This window comes from Dictyostelium discoideum, assembly GCF_000004695.1.
Source record: "Dictyostelium discoideum AX4 chromosome 1 chromosome, whole genome shotgun sequence".
NCBI lineage: Eukaryota > Evosea > Eumycetozoa > Dictyosteliales > Dictyosteliaceae > Dictyostelium > Dictyostelium discoideum.
In genome coordinates this window covers 2,135,873-2,155,528 of record NC_007087.3, presented here as the reverse complement: position 1 = coordinate 2,155,528, position 19,656 = coordinate 2,135,873, and the positions used below count along the sequence as shown (strand labels likewise).

Below are 19,656 nucleotides of genomic sequence, written 5' to 3'. Positions count from 1 at the left end.
TTAATTAATTAATTTATAACTTTTTATTATTATTATTTTTTAAAAAAAAAAAAAAAATATAAAAATGAAAACATTTAGAGATTTTAAAAAAAAAATAAAAAATAATAATAATAATAAAAATAATAAAAATAATAATATTAATAATAATAACAGTAATAATAATAAAAATAATAAAAATAATAATAATAATAATTCGAATAATATATATACACCAAGTATTTCAATAATTGATAATTATGATACATTATGTTCAACGCCACAAAATTTGAAATCAAATTTAAAAAAAAATTTAAATATTAATAATCAAGAATTTATAACATCAAATATTTTAGAAATTGATTGGAATACAATAATAGATATTGAAATTATAGATTTTGGAAATTCTATAGTTTGTTTATTAGTTACATTATCAAGTGATAATTTACATTTTAATCAAATTTTAATAAAATCAACACCAACTATTGCACAAGAATGTTATGCATCAGTTTTACAAAATATTTTAAAATTACCAATTTTAGATTTAAGATTATTAGAAAAAAATAATGAATTTTTAGAAATGTCTTCAAATTTATTAGATTTTTCAAAAGATGATCAATTTTTAAATGATTTTATAAAATCTGAATTTGAAAAAACATTTTTTTTAAGTAAGTATTTTTTAAAAAATTAATTAATTATAATCAATAATTAATTTTTTTTTTTTTTTTTTTTTTTTTTTAAAATTAGTAATGGAATTTAGACAAAATGGTAAAAAATTTAATGAATTAAATCATAAAGAATATTTTTCAGGATACAAAGGTCAAGAAAAATTTAAACAACTTGGTAAAATAATAGCGTTTGATATATTTTGTAATAATTTTTGTAAAACAAATATAGCAGGAGATGATAGTTCGATTTACTTTTCAAATATAATATGTTACGAAACACCAAATAAAAATGGATGGTATTTTTCATTAATAAATTCAAATATAAGTTGTTTAAATAATAGTTTATTCACAATTGGTTATAGATATCATATGAATAGTTTAAAATTATTATTGTTTTCAATATTTCAAAATCCAAGTACCGAATCTTTTCAAATTAGAATGATGAGAGAACATCTCTTAAAAAAGTTAAATATAAAGTTACCAAAATCATCGGCAGTTTACATTCAAAAAGGTATTGCAAAAGGTATAAAATCAATTGTAAATTATATAAATTATCCATTATTAGAAAATACAAAAGATAAAGTTAAAAATATTGTTAGTTGCGATAATTATAATATTTGGAAAAAAGGTATTGATTCAATTCATTGTCCATTTCTTTTAGATGTCCTAAATGAAATTGAAATTGAAATTTCGAATCGTAGAGAAAAAGTTTATTTTGTTAAAATTTAATAAAATTAATTATTATTATTAATAATAATTTAAAAAAAAAAAAAAAAAAAAAAAACATTTAAATTATTAATTATTTAATAATTGATTTTTATTATTATTTATTTTTTTGCATTTCTATATTCTTTAATTTTTTTTTTAAATCTTTTTCAATAAATTTCTTTCTATAAATTAAATATGAACCTCCTAAAATTAATGAAATACCAATAAAACCACAAATAACAGAAACTGGTATTATATAAGATTTTAATTTATTATTTTTATCACAAGATTTAAATTGTGATGATAATAATACTGAAAAGTCTAATAAATAATTAATAAATATTAGTATTAATTTAATTTTTTACAATTTTTTTTTTTTTTTTTTTTTTTAATAACTTACCAGGATCAATTAAACATTGATTTGAACAATGTGGTAAATTTAAACCAATTTCAATTGATGAATTATCATTTGAAATTAAAGAAGTTGTAATTATTGTTGATCTACCATCAGATATTACTCTATTTAAAAATCTACCTGTTAAAACTTTATTATCTTTACTAATTGAAATATAATTTAATAAATTTGTATTTTCTAAATTTGAATTAATTTCTGTTGATTGATCATTACAATCATCTTCCTTGCTTAATGTTGTAACTAATGATTTCATTCTTAATTGTAATGTATTTAAAATATTTTTATAATTATAATTTTCAATTGATATTGATACTTTTATAGAACCTTTATCAAATTTTAAATCTATTCCTGCAAAATTAATATCTTTTGATTTAGTTAATTCCTCGATTGTCATATTGACTCTACAATTTGTTTCATTAATTAATTGAGTAAATTGTGAAATTCCATTTTTTATTTCGGTATTATTAACTATCCAATTATTTAATAGTGGGTATTGTGAAATTAAATTACCATTAAAATCAATTTCTATTAAATCTGTAACCAATACTTGATATGATGTTTTTTGATTTTCAAATGTAGTTGAACCATTATTATTTATTGTTGAATTTGTTGATGGTAAATCTCCACCACCACCATTATTTTTTGGTGAACTACAATCAAAACCAGTCCAACTTGAATAACATTGACAGTGTCCATTTGAAATGCAAATACCTTGATTTAAATTTGTACAATTATTTAAACAACTTGGTTTAATATCATTATTTATATATAAATATTTATTAATTCCAATCCATGTAATACCATTTTGAACTATTGTAATATTTTGAATACCATTTCCTGAACCAATTTTACAATTAATAGTATCATTTGTAATTGGTAAAATTAAATCACAATCTAATTTACCAATTTTAACTGATAGTCTATCATGTAAATCTCCAAACCATCCAAATAATTTTACTAATCCTCCTAAAGTTGTAGATGGTTCAACTGATGAAACATAATGATTTGGTATTGTACAATTTTCACCAAACCAATTTAAATTACAATTACATATACCTTTTAAATAATTACATTGACCATGTTTATTACCACCACCACATGTTGGATCTAAGCATTCATAACCACTACAATCATTTAATACTCTACCACTATTACAATTACATTCTCCTATTGTTGTATTACAAATTCCAACATTTGAACAATTATTTAAACATTCAAAAAATGGAATTGAACAACTATCACCAATCCATCCATAATTACAATTACAAATACCTTTTGAATAATCACAAATACCATTATCAATATTACAGTAATCTAAACATTTATTATAATTATTTACAATTGTATCATCTAAATCTATATAGAATAAAGTTTGTAATTCATCCACTTTTAATAAAGTTGAAACATTCTTTGATGGATTTGGTAATTCTGATAACTGACATTTGATAGTGAAAAATGTTGGATCATCAACTACATTACAAATTTGTTTTCCATTATTCATTGTTATACTTATAACTGAAATATTATATGAAAAATAAATACCTTGAATTGTTATTAACCCATTGTTTGTTGTTACATTTATTGGTGTTGGTGGATATGGATCTGGTGTTAAATAAAAAATCTCTCCATTTGATTGATATGTCATCTTATAAATTGTTCTAGTATTTGTATAAAAATATGAAACAATTAATGAATTTTGAATCTCTGTTGTTAAAGAAATACTAGGATCTAATTCAAAAGTTTCTGAATAACTATTATCCATTACACTATAACCAATATTTTGTCCAAAAATTAATAGTTTTGTTATATTTAAAATTTCTCCTGAAATTTCAACTTTAATTTCTGTAGTTTTCATATTTGGTATAATTTCTATAAAATTGAAAAAAAAAAACATTTATACATATATATTAATATTTAAAAAAATTAAAAAAAAAAAAATAAAAAAATAAAAAAATACATACTACAAGTTTCATTTAAAGAATCAATATTCGTAAAGTTATTACCAATGAAACTATCTCTAAATCTATTAATTTTTAAATTACAAGCATAACAATTTGGAAGATTTCCACTCATTGAATTATTAGTTACTTTAATTAGTGTTGAACAATAGGAATCATCTATTGTACCTGTTATTTTATTATTTGAAAGATCTAAATTTCTTAAATATTTCTTAATCCAAGGTTTTTTGAGATTTCCTCCAATACTATTATTTGTTAATGATGCCAATACAAATAAATCATTAGCATTATCAAAATTTGGTACATATGAAAGATTACCGTTTAAAAAATATCTACAAATAAAAATAATAAAAATAATATTATTAATAATATAAAAATAGATATTATAATAATGAAATATTATAAAATAATGAAATTAATAATTACAAAACTTTAAGATCAGGATTAAATGATTTAAATGGTAAATTTCCATCAATATTAAAATGTGGTCCAACTTTTCCTAAATATCTAAAAATAAAAACTCTATTGTTAAAAAGTGAAAATTAAAAGAAATATTCTTTAATTTAATATTTACATTTGTTCTGATCCAGATTTTGAACTATTAAGATCTAAATAATCATCTGGTTTTTGAAAAGCTAAATCTGAAGCACTATTTTTTAAATCAATTTTAATGTTATTTTTTAAAATAATAATAATAATAATAATAATAATAATAGAGTGAGTAAGTACTTACAAATATTTATGGGGTAATACATCAGTTCTATTTGTTGGATTTAATCTTTCAATATCAATAGGGAATGGAAATGGACCAAATGAAGAATTAGTTGGTAACATTGATACCCGATTTATAAAAGTATGTGTTGATAAATTTTTTAAAGAGTTTAAATCAAAAGGTTCTCCAATATAATATTGTACAATTTGAAATTGTACATTTGATAAATCTGGAATTTTTCTAACTACCCCACCCAAAACAAATTGATTATATGATTGTAGAGTTGAATTTGGAAGATCATTTTCAATTTCCACTGAATTAAATGGGTCTCCATTTGATGAGTGAAATTCTGCATTTATACAATTGATTATATTTGACAATAAAATTTTTTTATAAATTGGTTTATTTAATTTAATGATTAAGTAATCTGAATTTACTTTTGAATTTATCTCTGTAATTTCACAATCATAACAAGATCTTGATAATTTATTTTTTTTATTATTAATATTTTATTGGATTTAAAAGGGAAAAAAAGAAAAAAAAAACTAAAAAACTAAAAAACTTACACTGTGGGTAATCTATTTGTAAAATTAAAAAAATTTGGTGAAAGATTCCATCTACCAAACTCTACAACACCTATTTCTACACATGAAATATCTGAATAATTCATTATATTGGTTGATGATTCATTTTGATATAAATTCCTATTTTTTTTTTTTTTTTTTTTTGAAATATTAAAAATTTATTAAATATTTAAATAAAATAAAAAATTAAAGTACTATTCTCTGACATACATAAATCTAACTCCATTTTGGGTTCCACATGTCAAATTAGAAGTTGAACAAAAATCATATTCTGTATTTCCATTTAAAGTTTGTGGAAATTGTGATAAAACTAAATTTTTTTGTTTAATTAAATATAAAAAAAAAAAAAAAAAAATAATAAGTTTATATATTTTTAAAAATTTTCACTAAATAAACTATACCTTCTAATTTTGTTACCAATTTTAATAAACAATCATCTGTAAAAATATAAAAAAATAAATAAAAATTTTATTTTAGTTTTCCAAATATTTTTTTTTTTTTTTTTTTTATATTTACAAACAAAAAATTACATTCTTCTGTTGTGATTGAAAAAACATTTGCAAAAGATAAAAATAAAAATAATAAAAGAAATAATGATTTCATGGTTAACCAGTAAAAATAAAAAATAAAAAAATTAAAATAAAAAACCAAAATAAAAATAAAAAACAACAGTGAAAAAAAAAAAAAAAAAAAAAAAATATCTTGAATTCTAAAACTTATTTTTGTGTGTGTTTTTTTTTTAAAAAAAAAAACAGTAATTAGTATGTATTTGTGTTGGTATGGTATCGAAAAATTAAAAAAAAAATAAAAGAAGAAAAATATCACAAAAATAAATGTATATTGCCGAACCATTTTTTTTTTTTTTTTTTATTTTTTTTTTTTTTTTTATTTTATTTTATTTTTTTATTTTTATTTTTATTTAAGTTTTTCGAATATCGATATCTTAATTATTTTCGATTTCATTTTGAATTATTTTTTTTTGATTATAAAAAAAAATAACTTTTTTTTTTTTTTTTTTTTTTTTTTTTTTTTTGAGATTTTGAAAGATTTTATAACCATTCACCAAATACAGCCATATAAATCTTTTTAACAATTTGAGTTAATAAGAAATAACCAACAAAAGTACTGGCAAGACCTGGATAATACATTGCTGGTAATTTTTCCATTAATAAGTATGGACTTAATGGAGTATATGGAATTGCAATACAAATAGCAGCGATGATTACGGTATTAACAGTTAATTGCCAAGAAGCCCAACGTTGAATAAATGGTACTTTAACGGTACGAATCATATGAACGATGAAAACTTGAGTGATAAGACCTTCAACGTACCAACCAGTTTGGAAACTTGATTGGGTAACTTCTGTAGTCCAACCTAAATACCACCACATGTAAGAGAAAATACCAACATCGAAAATTGAGGAAATTGGACCCAAGAAAACCATAAATTTGAATAAACTTCTAACACTCCATGGATGTGGGATCTTTAAGTATTCTTCATCGACATTATCCCAAGGGATAGAGATTTGAGAGAAATCGTATAAAAGATTTTGAGTTAACATTTGGAGTGGTTTAAGTGGAATGAATGGAAGCCAAGCTGATGCAATCAACATTGAGAAAACGTTACCAAAATTGGAAGAAGCAGCCATCTTAATGTATTTAATAGTGTTGGCATGAGTGATACGACCAGTTCTAACGGCGGTATTAATGACAGTGAGTGACTTTTCCAAAAGAATAATATCAGAAGCATCCTTGGCAATATTGGTGGCAGTATCTACAGAGATACCAATATCAGCTTCACGAAGGGCCAAAGCATCATTAACACCATCACCCAAGAAACCAACGGTATGTTTATGTTTCTTTAAAGCTTTAACAACGTTATATTTTTGAATTGGAGTTAATTTGGCAAATAAGGTACAACGTTCGACAAGTTCATCAAATTCCTCTGGTGAAGCATTCTCCAATTCAATACCTGATATAACACGAGTTGTATCGATACCAACATCTTTGCAAATCTTTCTAGCAACTGCTAAATTATCACCTGTTAATACTTTAATTTCAATACCATTACCTCTTAACATTTCAATAGCACCTGCACAATCTGATTTTGGTGGATCAATGAATGAAAGGAAACCATAGAAAGTGAGACCACCTTCATCATTTTTAACATCATATTCATAATCACTTGGAATATCGGTGCTAAATACTTTAGTGGCAACAGAGAGTACACGAAGACCATCAACATTTAATTCATTGGTGATTGAAAGCATTTGTTCTTTCAAATCTGGAGTCAATAAAATTGGTTCAGAATCACGAACAGCCAAATGTGTACAACATGATAAAACTTCTTCAACTGCACCTTTACAAATTAAAAGATTACCTTTTGATTCTGGTTGTGAAAGAATAATTGATACACGACGACGAGTGAAATCAAATGGGAATTCATCAACCAATGCATAACCTTCAATTAATCTTTCATCTGGTTTAACTTCAGCACCATGACCAATTGCTTCTTGTTCATGATGATTTTTATTTGATCCATCGGCTGTACCTGGTGCAAATTGATTATTATAATATGAAATGATTGAATTATCCAATACATTCTTTAAACCCTTTTGGAATGATGAATTAAAGAATGAATAACGTAAAACATCTGCCAATTCCTTTTTATCACCACCAATATAAGAATCTAATCTAACGTTATCCTCTGTTAAAGTACCTGTTTTATCTGAACATAAAATATCCATAGCACCCATATTTTGAATTGAATGAAGTTGTTTAACAATTGTTTTCTTTTTTGACATATCTGCTGCACCTTTTGCAAGATTTGCATTTAAAATCATTGGTAACATTTCTGGTGTTAAACTAAAATTTAATTAATTTTAAAAAAAAAAAAAAAAAAAAAAAAAAAAAAAAAAAAAAAAATTAGTATATAATTAATATAAATATAAATATAATAAAGATTAATATTTACCCAACAGCAACAGATAAACCAAACATAGTTGAATCAACCCAATCATGAGTAGTTAAACCATTAATAACAATAACGATTGGTACTAAAACTACACCAAAACCCATTAAAAGATAAGCTACTTTTTTAACACCAACATCAAAAGCATTTGTAGTTTGAGTTGAAGTAAGAATTTCAGAGATTGAAGAGATATAAGTTCTACAACCAGTATCGAAAACAACACCAATACCACTACCAGAGACAATATTTGTTGACATAATACCAACATTTGGAGTATCGAAAATTGTAGTTTGTTCTTCGGAAGCGTCTGGACCTTTTTCTACTGGTAAAAATTCACCGGTCAATGAAGATTGTGATACGAATAAACTATTTGATTCTAAAATACGAACATCACCTGGAAAAACGTCACCTGCTTTCAATGGTACAATATCACCTGGTACAACGTCTTCAATATCGATTTGTACCTCTGTGCTAACTCCTTTGATAGTACGTAACACTGTTACAGTGGTTTTCACTAAGGATTTCAAATGAATGAATGCTTTACTTGATTTATGCTCTTCATAGAAACGTAAAACTGCTGATAATAACACCATAAACATTACAACTGCAAAGGTTGCATAATCTTGGGTGGCAATGGAAACGGTGGCGATAATAGTCAACACGATATTGAATGGATGTGTGAATGCAACAAATAATAATTTATACCATGAGATTGGTTTAACTTGTGCTATTACATTCTTTCCATAAACTCCAAGACGACGTTTGACCTCTTCCTCTGATAAACCTGATAATGGTGATCCAGTTCTATTTAACATTGAATCTTTATCCAACATTGAAATCTCTCTGAATTTATCGTTAAACTCTTTCTCTTTATTCATATCCTTCTTTGGTTTCTTCTTTTCTTTCAAACCTAATGCACGTAAAATTCCTGTTGTACATCCATCTTTCTCTGGCTCATCGGCAAATTTGGCTCCACCTGCTCCATCATCATTGATTGTTATCGATGAATCATCTGATAACAATCTTTTCTTTTCTTCTCTTTTTCCAACCATTCTTTTTTTTTTAAAAAAATTTTATAGATTTAAAAAAAAAAAAAAAAAAATTTTAAAAATTTTCAAGCATACACAAATTTGTGAACAATTTTTTTTTTTTGATTTTGATTTGTTTTGGTTGATTTTTTTTTTTTTTTTTTTTTTTTTTTTTTAAAGAGATTAATTGAAAAAAAAAAAAGTGTTTGAAAATAAAGATAATAATTTACACAATATTGTTACAATCTTTATAATATATATATATTTTTTTTTTTTTTTCTTTCTTTCTTCTACTTTCTAATTACCAACCAAAATAAAAAATAAAAAATAAAAAATAAAAAAAAAAAACGAAATGAAATCAGTTTTTTTTTTTTTTTTTTTTATTTAAAAACTGAATTTTTTTTTTTTTTTTTTTTTTTTTTTTTTTTATTTAAAAAAAAAAGTGCAAGTTGAGCCGAATTTTAATGATGTAAGATATTTTTTTTTGGGAATAAAATATTTTTATTTTATTTTTTGTGTGCTAAAACTCTATTGACATTTCAACCAGGATGAATTGAAAAATGAAAAAAATAAAAAAAACACAATTTGGGAAAAAATAAAAAAAAAAAAATAAAAAAAAAAAATAAAGAGAAATTTGTTTATTATTTCTTTTTTTTTTTTTTTTTTTAATATGAAAAATAAAATTAATAAATTTATTAAATAATAAAAATAAAAATAAAAAAAATAAAGGAATAAAGAAATAAAAAAAAAAAAAAAAAAAAATAGTCTATTTTTTTTTTATTTTCATTTTTTTTTTTTTTTCCATTTTTTTTTCTAATTTTTTTTTCATTATTAGAATTAAAAAAAAAAAAAAATATCTTTTAGATATTTTATTGACGATGATGTATTAGAAATTAGGGGTATTTATAAATTTTAGTTTGTTTTGGAAATTAAACCACAATTTTTTTTTATTTTTACTTTAAAATTGTTCTGTTGACAAATTTAAAAAAAAGACATTAAAAAAAAAAAAAAAATAAATCTTTTAGATCCATTAATAAGTCTTAAAAACTAATCAAAAAAATTAATAGTTATTTACTATAATAGAGATTATTTTATTATTTTTAGTTATTTTTTTTTTTTTTTTTTTTTAATATCTTAAAAAAAAAGAAAAAAAAAAAAAATAAAATAATAAAACAAATAATACCAAAAAAAAAAAAAAAAAAAAAAAAATAAATATTTAATAATTAAAAAAAAAAAATTTTTTTTACGATCGCGATTTCGAAGTTTTTGTGGATTGGCCATTTTTGCTTAGAATTTTTTTTTTTTTTTTTTTTTTTTAATTTTTTTTTGTTTTTTTTTTTTTTTTTTTTTTTTTTTTTTTTTTTTTTTTTTTTGTTTTTCTTCTTGAATTTTTTGAAAATACAAAAACAAATCAGTAAAATTATATAATTGTGTATTTTTAATTATGTGTACAATTTTTTAATTACAATGATTATTTTTATATTTTTATTATTACTATCAAATATTAAATTATCAATATCAACATACATACCAATTGATTGTGTCTTTAAAACACCATTTAATAATGCAATTTACAATCTTTCAGAAATATCAGTGGCGAATGGTGGTTATCAAATTTCATCTGATAAAATAAAGGTTTGTACTTTTTTTTTTAATAATTGTTTATATTTTTATGTTTAAATTTATTTCTTTTTTATTAATTATTACAATTTTCACACCCCCACCCACCCCACACACACTCATTCCGTATTAATCACTTTTTTATTTTTTTTTTTATTTTTTTATTTTTTTATTTTTATTTTTATTTTTATTTTTTTACATTCCCACAAACTTATTAATTTTTTTTCATTTTTTTTTATATATTATTTTTTATTTCTTAATTTCATCAATTTTATTTATTTATTTATTTATTAGTATTTATTTAATATTTGCGGTATAATTGATTTATGCCCATTCAATAATTCTCAATCATGTCAAATCAATAGTAATGATAATAGTGATGAGTTTACAAATTTTCAAATTGGAAATTATAATTATGGTATATTTGAAATGACAAATGAAATAAATGATCCATTAACATTAAAGTATAGAACATCAATATCATTAGAAGATAAAGATTATCAATTTAATAATTCGATAGATCAATGTTCAAATAGAGTATCAATATTTAAATTTAAATGTATTGAAGCAACATCATCTAGTATCTTTTATAAATTATATGCGTCACAACCAATTGAAAATAAATCAACTTGTTCATTCACTTTTAATATTGAATCACCATTTTCATGTATTTCAAAAGGTATTTACTTTCCAACAATAATTGAAAATAATCAACAACAAAATGAAATTATTGAATTTGATGGTGGTAATGAAATTAAAATTTTTTATAGTTTTGGTAATGAAATTATAGATGAAAATTTTGAAATTTCATTTTATTTAAAATCAAAATCAAATTTAAAATATTTTAAATTTGGAAATGAAAATTTAAAACAAATTTATAATTCAAATAGTAGAAGTATAACTTTTAAATTAACAATACCAAAATCATTAAATAGTTTAATCAATTTATCAAATGATAGAGAAGGTTATTTAATTTCAGTAAATACAACTGATAAAACCACTTTTAATAATAATAATAATAATAATAATAATAATAATAATAATATTAATAATGATAATGATATTATAATTGATGAAAAGAATATTATTAAAAAAGTTTTATTTAGAATTCCAAAACCAACTATTGAAACAATTACTCAAGTTGATTTATATTCAAGTAGTGGTGTTTCAAAAGTAACAATATCAGGTAACCATTTTAATATAGATTTAAATAGTAATGATATTAAAGTTATATTATTAAATCAAAATTGTCCAAATGTTAAACTATTAAGTGATAAAAAATTAACATGTGATTTAAATGTTAATTATATTAGAAATTCATATTTATCATCAACACTAACCTATATTAGAATTGGTAATGTAACAAGTGATTCATTAAATAATTTATTCCCATTTTTACCATCTTGGAAAAAATGTCCATCAAAAAGTTGGTTCAATAATAATAATTATCAATTAAATGGTAATAATGATTGTAGTGGTAATGGAATTTGTGATTCTTCATTGAATTGTATTTGTAATAAAGGTTATACATCATATGATTGTTCAATTAAATTTGTTGATTTAGAAAGTACTACAATAATAAAACCAGAAACAAATGATTTTAATTCATTTAAATTGACATTAAATAAAAATAATGGTTATATTATTTCAGTTTCACATATTAGAATTTTAAATTCATTAGGATTTCAATCATTAACAATACCAATTTCATCTTTAACAAATAAAAATCAAATTAAAAATGAAAATGGTTTTGAATTTAGTGGTACAAATGATGATAATATATTTTCAAAATTTTCAATTAAATCAAATTATATTTATAATCAAACGACAACAACGACAACAAATTCATTTTATGATTATTATGGTACAAATTTACCAATATCAAATAATTCTGTAATTGTTTCATTAGAAATTAATAATTTAATAAAATCTTTAATATCAACAACTGTTGGAGGTGATGGAAATGATATGATTGAATTTCTATTTCAAATTAAATCAATTGATAGTAGAAAAGAAATTGAATCGGAAATAGTTGATAATGGTTACATTTTAATTAGAGAAAAGGATGAATCAAATTACCTATTATTTACATTGGCAAATAAATTTAAATTTTCAAATTCATTTGAATTAACAAATTTAGTTGCAACATCAACTCTATTAGAGAATCAACAAAAACCAATAATTAATAATAATACAGCATTCATTTCAATTAAAATTCCATTTAAAAATATTAGTAATTCAAATTCATTTGAAATTGGTTCATCCTTTGTTTTACATTCAAATACTGATTCTATAAATCGTAATTCAATAACCAATGATCAAGATTCTTCAAAATGGAAATATTATTTCATTGGTGCTTGTGGTGTATTAGGTATTGTTATATTATTAGGTTCATTAATTTTCATTCACCAACGTAATAAAGTTGAAAGAACAATTGCAAATATAAATTTAGCATTAAGAAAATCTTCAAGAGATGTAATGGTAATAAATCCACTACAACAACAACAAAATCAAAAACAACAACAAAATCAACATAATAATAATAATAATAATAATGATGATGATGATAATAATAATAATAAATCACATGAAAGAATATATTTAGGTGAAAATCCAATGACTTCAAGTATTACCTTATCACCAGATTATAATTATAATGATATTGTTGATAACTATAGAACAACAAGAAATGATTCATCACCAGTACAACCAATGCCACAATCACCACCACGTTATAATACTGTAGTTGATAATCCAAATAATTCAATGCCAAATATAGAAATCATATCAAAACCAAGATCCCATTCAACCTCTGTACCTTCGACTTCAACAACTTCAACTAGGGATAATATTGAAATTGAAAGAAATAATAATAATTTAGAAATAAAAGATAATCCAATACAAACCAAAAATGAAGAGGAAGAAGAAGAATTGGATGATAGATACAATGGAATGAAATTTAATACTATTAAAGTTGGTGAAGGTTGTAAAACACAATAACAAACATATCAACAATTAAATAATCTTGTAATAATACTTTAAGTGCACATTGGCACATACATTCATACATACATACATAAAAATAATATCAACATATAAAAAAAAAAAAAAAAAAAAATGGGTACAATAAAGAAAGGGATTAATATTTCTTTATTCAATATTTACTAAAGAAATTAGGTTTTTTTAAAAGTTTTATTGATTAAATAAAAAAAAAAATCCTTTTCTTTAAAAACTAAAAATAAAAAATTATTTTCATTTTTATTAAATATTTATTCAAAAACTTTTTAATTTTTTTTTTTTTTATTTATTTATTTTATTAATTTATTAATAATTTTCAGCAAATGAATTGTAATCAAAACCACCTTCAACAGCTGGCATGCTGGCAAGTAAATAATCAATTTGTTTAGAATCAGGGATAGCAGCATTTATTTGATTCAACGCTGTCTGTACCTTTACGTGATGAAACCATGTAATCAATAAATTCTTCTAATGAAATGGTACCATTACCATCCGTGTCGATTTTACTGATGACTTGATTTAATTATTCTTCAGTTAATTCATCTCCGATACTCTTCAAGCTAGAACTAAACTCAAGACGATTTAATTTGTTGTCTTTATCCTTGTAGAAATGCGAGAAGCAGGCTTTTTTGTTCATGTTAATTAATTAATTAAAAAAAGTTATTTATAAATCATACATACATACATACATACATACATACATACATACATACATACATACATACATACATACATACATACTTTCCTTTTTATCAAAATTAGTTTTTTAAATTTTAATTATTTTCTAAAACTTTTTAATTTTTTTTTTATTTATTTATTTATTTTATTATTTTATTGATATAAACCTTCATTTGGTAATTGCTTTAATACTGGTTGTTCTGGTAATGGTCTTTGTTGTTTAGATGGTCAATGTCAATGTGCACCAGCATATTATGGTCAAAAATGTCAATATAAAACAATAGAATGTGGATATCGTTGCAACGATCAAAATCCATTTTCACTTATGTTTTGTAAAAAAACAAATAATCCAACCACCCTAAACCTTCAAGTTCTGGCAATTCTCTACTTAAATTTGTAATATCACCAAAAAGAAAAAAAACACCTCTATTGAATGATTTAATCAAAGAATCATACATTATAACCAGTGCTTCTACCTTTAATTATTCATCTTTATTAAATTTGAATGCTTTAAGATTTTTAATAACATCTCCATTTGGTGATCTATAATTAATGCAGCCATACATTGGATATGACATTTATACATAATTTCAATTTTAAAAGTCTAAAATTTTTTAAATCACTACATTGATAAATGAATTAATCTTTATTCATTGCTAACAACAAAAACACATTTTAAATTGATATTATTTTAAATAATAAATTTTTGTAATACATTTTGAATCTTTTAAATAAATATACATTAAAACGAAAAAATGAATTGTTTTATTGTTAACTTAATTTAAAATTATATATCGTTGGAATTATTAATTTAAAAAAAGGTTGATTTGTTTTTTATAAATAAATTTAAAACAATTATTTTTTCAATCACATAAATAATAGTGTTTGTTTTACATAAGTTATGATTATATTCATTTTTTTTTGAAAACTATAAAAAATTAAATTGTAAAAAGAACCTAATTTTATTTAAAACTCATCCAATGATTAATAAATAACTTTTTTTAATTAATTAATTAACATGAACGAAAAAGCCTGCTACTCACATTTCGATAAGGATAAGGATAACAAATTAAATCGTCTTGAATTCTCCCAAAGTTTGAAATGTTCAGTTAACTTTATGTGACTAAAAAAAAAAAAAAACTTATTAAAAATGAAAAGAATATTGTTATATGTTTAATTTTTTTAAATTAAATTAATATAATTTTAAAATGTATTTATAATTAATAATTATTTGTTTATTGGTATAATTTTTCAGCAAATGAATTGTAGTCAAAACCACCTTCAACAGCTGGCATACTGGCGAGTAAATAATCAATTTGTTTAGAATCAGAGATAGCAGCACGAATTTGAGCTTCAGTAATGAAATCTTTATCCTCAGCCATAACTTTGAATGCAGCTTTAGTTGATTCAACGCTGTCTGTACCTTTACGTGATGAAACCATGTAATCAATAAATTCTTCGAATGAAATGGTACCATTACCATCGGTATCGATTTTACTGATGACTTGATTTAATTGTTCTTCAGTTAATTCATCTCCGATACTCTTCAAGCAAGAGGAGAATTCAAGACGATTTAATTTGTTATCGTTGTCCTTATCGAAATGTGAGAAGCAGGCTTTTTCGTTCATGTTAATTAATTAAAAAAAGTTATTTATTAATCATTGGACGAGTTTTAAATAATTTAATTAATATTTATAATAAATAAATTATACATACCTTTAAATTCACTTAATTCTTCAGCAGTAACACCAGTTAATTGTTTAGCAAGAATTTCACCTTCAACAACTTGTTCATTCTTTTTAGCGAGTGTATTGAGTTTATCCCATTTTAATTTAATTGATTCTAAACTGTGTTGAGTATGTTTGTTATCGACAACTTGAGCTTCTTCGAGTTGAGAAGCAATGGTGTATAATTCATCGAGTTCTGGTTTCTTTTCAGCATGAGCGGTGATGATAGCACGGATATTGTTTAATTGTTCTTGTGGATCTGATGAAGTGTTTTGTGAGATGGCATCTAAAGTAACACGGACATAATCTGAAATTTCATTTGCTTTAACAGAGAATGATTGGCAAAGAACATCGTTGTTGGTTTGAGTGGTGAGTTCATTGGCGAGTTGAACTTTACGTTCTTCAATACCAGCCAATAAATTATTCCATTTGGCAGAGAGTTCATCGTATGAAATGACTGAATAATCGTTTTCAGAACGACCGAGTTCACGGAGTTGTTGAGTTAAAGCAGCGAGGGCTTCCAATTCAGCGAATTGTTGTGATTGATCGTGGAGGAAAGCGTCGAATTTCTCTTGAATTTCTTGGACACCTTGAACAGAGTCAACATTGATTGGATCAAATACATGATCATCGGCAGCTTCAATCCAAACATTTAATTGAGCGGCTCTCTTGGCGAATTCGACCAATGAGTCTTCAATCTTTTGGAGTCTTTCAAGTTCAGCTAAAAGAGTGTTTTTGTAGGTTTCAGCAGATGATTTAACACCAGTCCATTGTTGAGCAAAGAATGTATCTTTACGTTCAGTGAGTTCTGGTACACCATTGTAGTTGAGTTCAGTTAATTGAGCAAGAATGCTGAGGAGATCAGAGTTTGATTGACCTTCCAATGATTGACATTCACCATCAAAAGCTTCTAAATTCTTTAATTTAGCTTGAACAGCAGTGATACTGTCACCGGTTTCATTGGAACCGAGGTAGACAGATTTGGTGGTGGCCCAGTTTTCGAGTTTCTTGAGAATACGATTGTATTTTTGTAAGAGAACTGCAATTTTCTTTTGACGTTTGAGTTCAATACGGAGGGCTTCAGCATGTTCTTGTTCAGCTTTCTCTAAAGCGGACCAAGTGGAATCGATTTCATTTGGAGTGAGACCAGCTGGTGCAACAAATGGTTCACGTTTAATTAAACGTAATTTAGTTTGTAATGAATTGTAGATAGCTTCCAATTCAGAGACTTCTTGACCCTTTGGTGGTTTTTCGGTTTTTTTATATTCTTTATGAGCGTTCATGAAACTTTGAACAGATTCGATGGAATCACCAAAATCACGTGATTCAAGTGATGCTTGTTTATCGTTAATCCATTGAACGAGTTCATTGGCTCTTTTAAGATAATCAGATTTGGTTTGTTCTAACAACATAAAGGTATCTAAAACTTTACCAACTTGTTTACCGGCGGTTTCAGCTTTTCTAGAGGCAGAAAAGTGATGGTAGTATTGAGCGACGTAGGTCATGACTGATCTTTCATCTGGACGAACGACATCGAGCATATCGGAAACATCCAACATCTTTGGGATATCCAATTCTTTTTCGGCAATATCAAAAGCCAATTGTAAGTTACCAGCTTTATCATCTTTGTTTAAAGAGTCAAAGTTGATTAAATCTGGTCTATGTTTATGGATGAGAGCACAAAAGGCAAGACCATCTTGGAATGAGGTATGGAAATTACCAACTTTAACACGGTCATAACCTTCGGTCTTTCTTTGACACCAAAGTAAAAGGGCTTCTTTGGCACTCAATTCTTCAATTGAAATATCTTGAATGGCAAAACGAAGAATGATTGTCCAAATCATACCCAAAGTCATCTTTAAGTTTTTATCAACTAACTCTTCAGCACCAATACCAACCAATTTAACACCATGTGATTCAATATGTTTTAAACAGAGACCAACATTTTGGATATTATGAATTCTTAATTTTGGTGTTTTGTTTACTTTAAATACTGGATCATTTGAAATAACTTCTAATAATTGAGCTAATTTAATACCATCAGTAAAATCTGTATCAATTTGTTCAATTGATGATCCAAGTTTACGTAAATGTGAATTACACCATGCTGTGAAAGTCTAAATATTTTTAAAAAATAATAATAATAATAAAAAAAATTAATAAAATTTTATTATATTTATTTATTTATTTTTTTTTTTTTTTTTTTGAATAGAAAAAATAATAATATTTTACTTTTTTTTGGGTAATTTCCCAAGCTTTGTTCAAGAGTTGTTTGTCATTACCTGAAACTGGGGTTGGTTCTTCTGACATTTTGTTTTTATGTGTGGTTATTAATTTACAAAAAAATAAAAATATTACAAAATAAATAAATAAAAAATTAAATATACAAAAAAAAAAAAATATATATAAAACTAAAATTTAGTATACAATAAATAAAAAAAAAAAAAAAAAAGTAAAATAAAAAAGATTTTGTTTATGAAAAAAAAAAAAAAAATTGAAAAAAAATTAAAAAAAATTGTAAAAAAAAAAAAACCCATTTTTCAACTGAAACTCCGATCAGATTTGACGCTATTGAGTTGGAAGCTTTCAAAAAATTGTTTCTTTTTTTTTCAAATAAAAAAATAAAACTGTTTGGGAAAGCGAAAATTTTTTTTCAGATAAATAATTTAGGGTTTAATTAAAATAAAAAAACAAATTAATTCTTTTGAAAAAAAAAATATTAAAAATTTTTTTTTTTTTTTTTTTTTTTTTTTTTTTTTTTTAGTTTTTAAATTAAAATTTACCAAACTAAAAAAACTTTTAAAGTATTACTCAAATAATATTTGAAATTAAATAGTTTCTCAAGCTTATCAGATTCACTAAAATTAGATAAATATTTAATAATTCAATTAAACAAATCAGATAATAGTTTTTTTATTTTTTTTAATTTGTATAAAATTCTAAAATCTGGTTGAAAAAATTTTTGAAAAAAAAAAAAAAAAAAAAAAAAAAAAAAAAAAAAAAAAAAAAAAAATCTGATCAACCAAATAAAAAAAAAAAAAAAAAAAATTATTTCTTTGAAAATAATTTTATTTAGTTTTCTCTTATTACTTTTAACAAATTGTTTGTGATATAAATATGTATTCAAATAAAAGATTTTTTTTTTATAAAAAAAAAAAAAAAAAAAAAAAGTCCAAATCCCCTTTCAAATAATTTAACTCTCTTTTAATCAACTTTTATTGATCAAATAAAAATTAATTAAATAATTTTACTAGTAAAATTATATAATTAAAAAAAAAATAAAATTATAAAAAACTTATTTATTTAATAATGTCATATGATCATATAAGCACTATAAGTTTTTATTATTTTTTTATTCAAAAAAAAAAAAAAATGGTTTTTCAGTTGAAAATTTTTTTTTATTTTTTTTATTTTTTTATTTTTTTAAATTAAATTTTTAATTTGTTGATGACACTTTATGTGAAAAAATCAAAATAATCAAAAAAAAAAAAAATAAAAAGCAAATGTATATGGAACTGGTATAAAAATAGATTTTGTGGGAAAAAAAAAAATTTGATATTGTGTAATGTTAATTTTACAGTCCCCTACATCTT

The 19,656-nt window shown here is 22.8% G+C and overlaps 7 protein-coding genes across 7 annotated transcripts; 2 read left to right on the top strand and 5 right to left on the bottom strand.

The window, feature by feature from the left end:
• Positions 1–64: 64 nt before the first annotated feature.
• On the top strand, positions 65–1,373 carry DDB_G0268812 (hypothetical protein; the record flags this gene model as incomplete). The annotated part of the gene is made up of 2 exons (XM_641893.1): positions 65–644; positions 724–1,373. 2 exons carry the CDS (start codon positions 65–67, stop codon positions 1,371–1,373), a joined length of 1,230 nt encoding a protein of 409 aa, XP_646985.1.
• A 94-nt stretch (positions 1,374–1,467) lies between these two features.
• On the bottom strand, positions 1,468–5,873 carry DDB_G0269004 (hypothetical protein; the record flags this gene model as incomplete). Its single annotated transcript, XM_641892.1, has 10 exons — positions 1,468–1,673; positions 1,753–3,636; positions 3,729–4,057; positions 4,152–4,247; positions 4,300–4,374; positions 4,459–4,914; positions 5,004–5,141; positions 5,232–5,331; positions 5,423–5,458; positions 5,552–5,873. 10 exons carry the CDS (start codon positions 5,871–5,873, stop codon positions 1,468–1,470), a joined length of 3,642 nt encoding a protein of 1,213 aa, XP_646984.1.
• A 197-nt stretch (positions 5,874–6,070) lies between these two features.
• On the bottom strand, positions 6,071–9,044 carry DDB_G0268810 (transmembrane protein; the record flags this gene model as incomplete). The annotated part of the gene is made up of 2 exons (XM_641891.1): positions 6,071–7,886; positions 7,996–9,044. 2 exons carry the CDS (start codon positions 9,042–9,044, stop codon positions 6,071–6,073), a joined length of 2,865 nt encoding a protein of 954 aa, XP_646983.1.
• A 1,443-nt stretch (positions 9,045–10,487) lies between these two features.
• Positions 10,488–13,640, top strand: DDB_G0268808 (hypothetical protein; the record flags this gene model as incomplete). The annotated part of the gene is made up of 2 exons (XM_641890.1): positions 10,488–10,655; positions 10,935–13,640. The coding sequence occupies 2 exons, from the start codon at positions 10,488–10,490 to the stop codon at positions 13,638–13,640; spliced, it is 2,874 nt and encodes a 957-aa protein (XP_646982.1).
• Positions 13,641–13,964: 324 nt separating this feature from the next.
• Positions 13,965–14,397, bottom strand: DDB_G0268806 (hypothetical protein; the record flags this gene model as incomplete). The annotated part of the gene is made up of 2 exons (XM_641889.1): positions 13,965–14,126; positions 14,392–14,397. 2 exons carry the CDS (start codon positions 14,395–14,397, stop codon positions 13,965–13,967), a joined length of 168 nt encoding a protein of 55 aa, XP_646981.1.
• A 92-nt stretch (positions 14,398–14,489) lies between these two features.
• On the bottom strand, positions 14,490–15,251 carry DDB_G0268804 (hypothetical protein; the record flags this gene model as incomplete). The annotated part of the gene is made up of 3 exons (XM_641888.1): positions 14,490–14,547; positions 14,864–14,940; positions 15,231–15,251. The coding sequence occupies 3 exons, from the start codon at positions 15,249–15,251 to the stop codon at positions 14,490–14,492; spliced, it is 156 nt and encodes a 51-aa protein (XP_646980.1).
• Positions 15,252–15,571: 320 nt separating this feature from the next.
• Positions 15,572–18,373, bottom strand: abpA (alpha actinin; the record flags this gene model as incomplete). Its single annotated transcript, XM_641887.1, has 3 exons — positions 15,572–15,951; positions 16,053–18,180; positions 18,296–18,373. 3 exons carry the CDS (start codon positions 18,371–18,373, stop codon positions 15,572–15,574), a joined length of 2,586 nt encoding a protein of 861 aa, XP_646979.1.
• Positions 18,374–19,656: the final 1,283 nt, after the last annotated feature.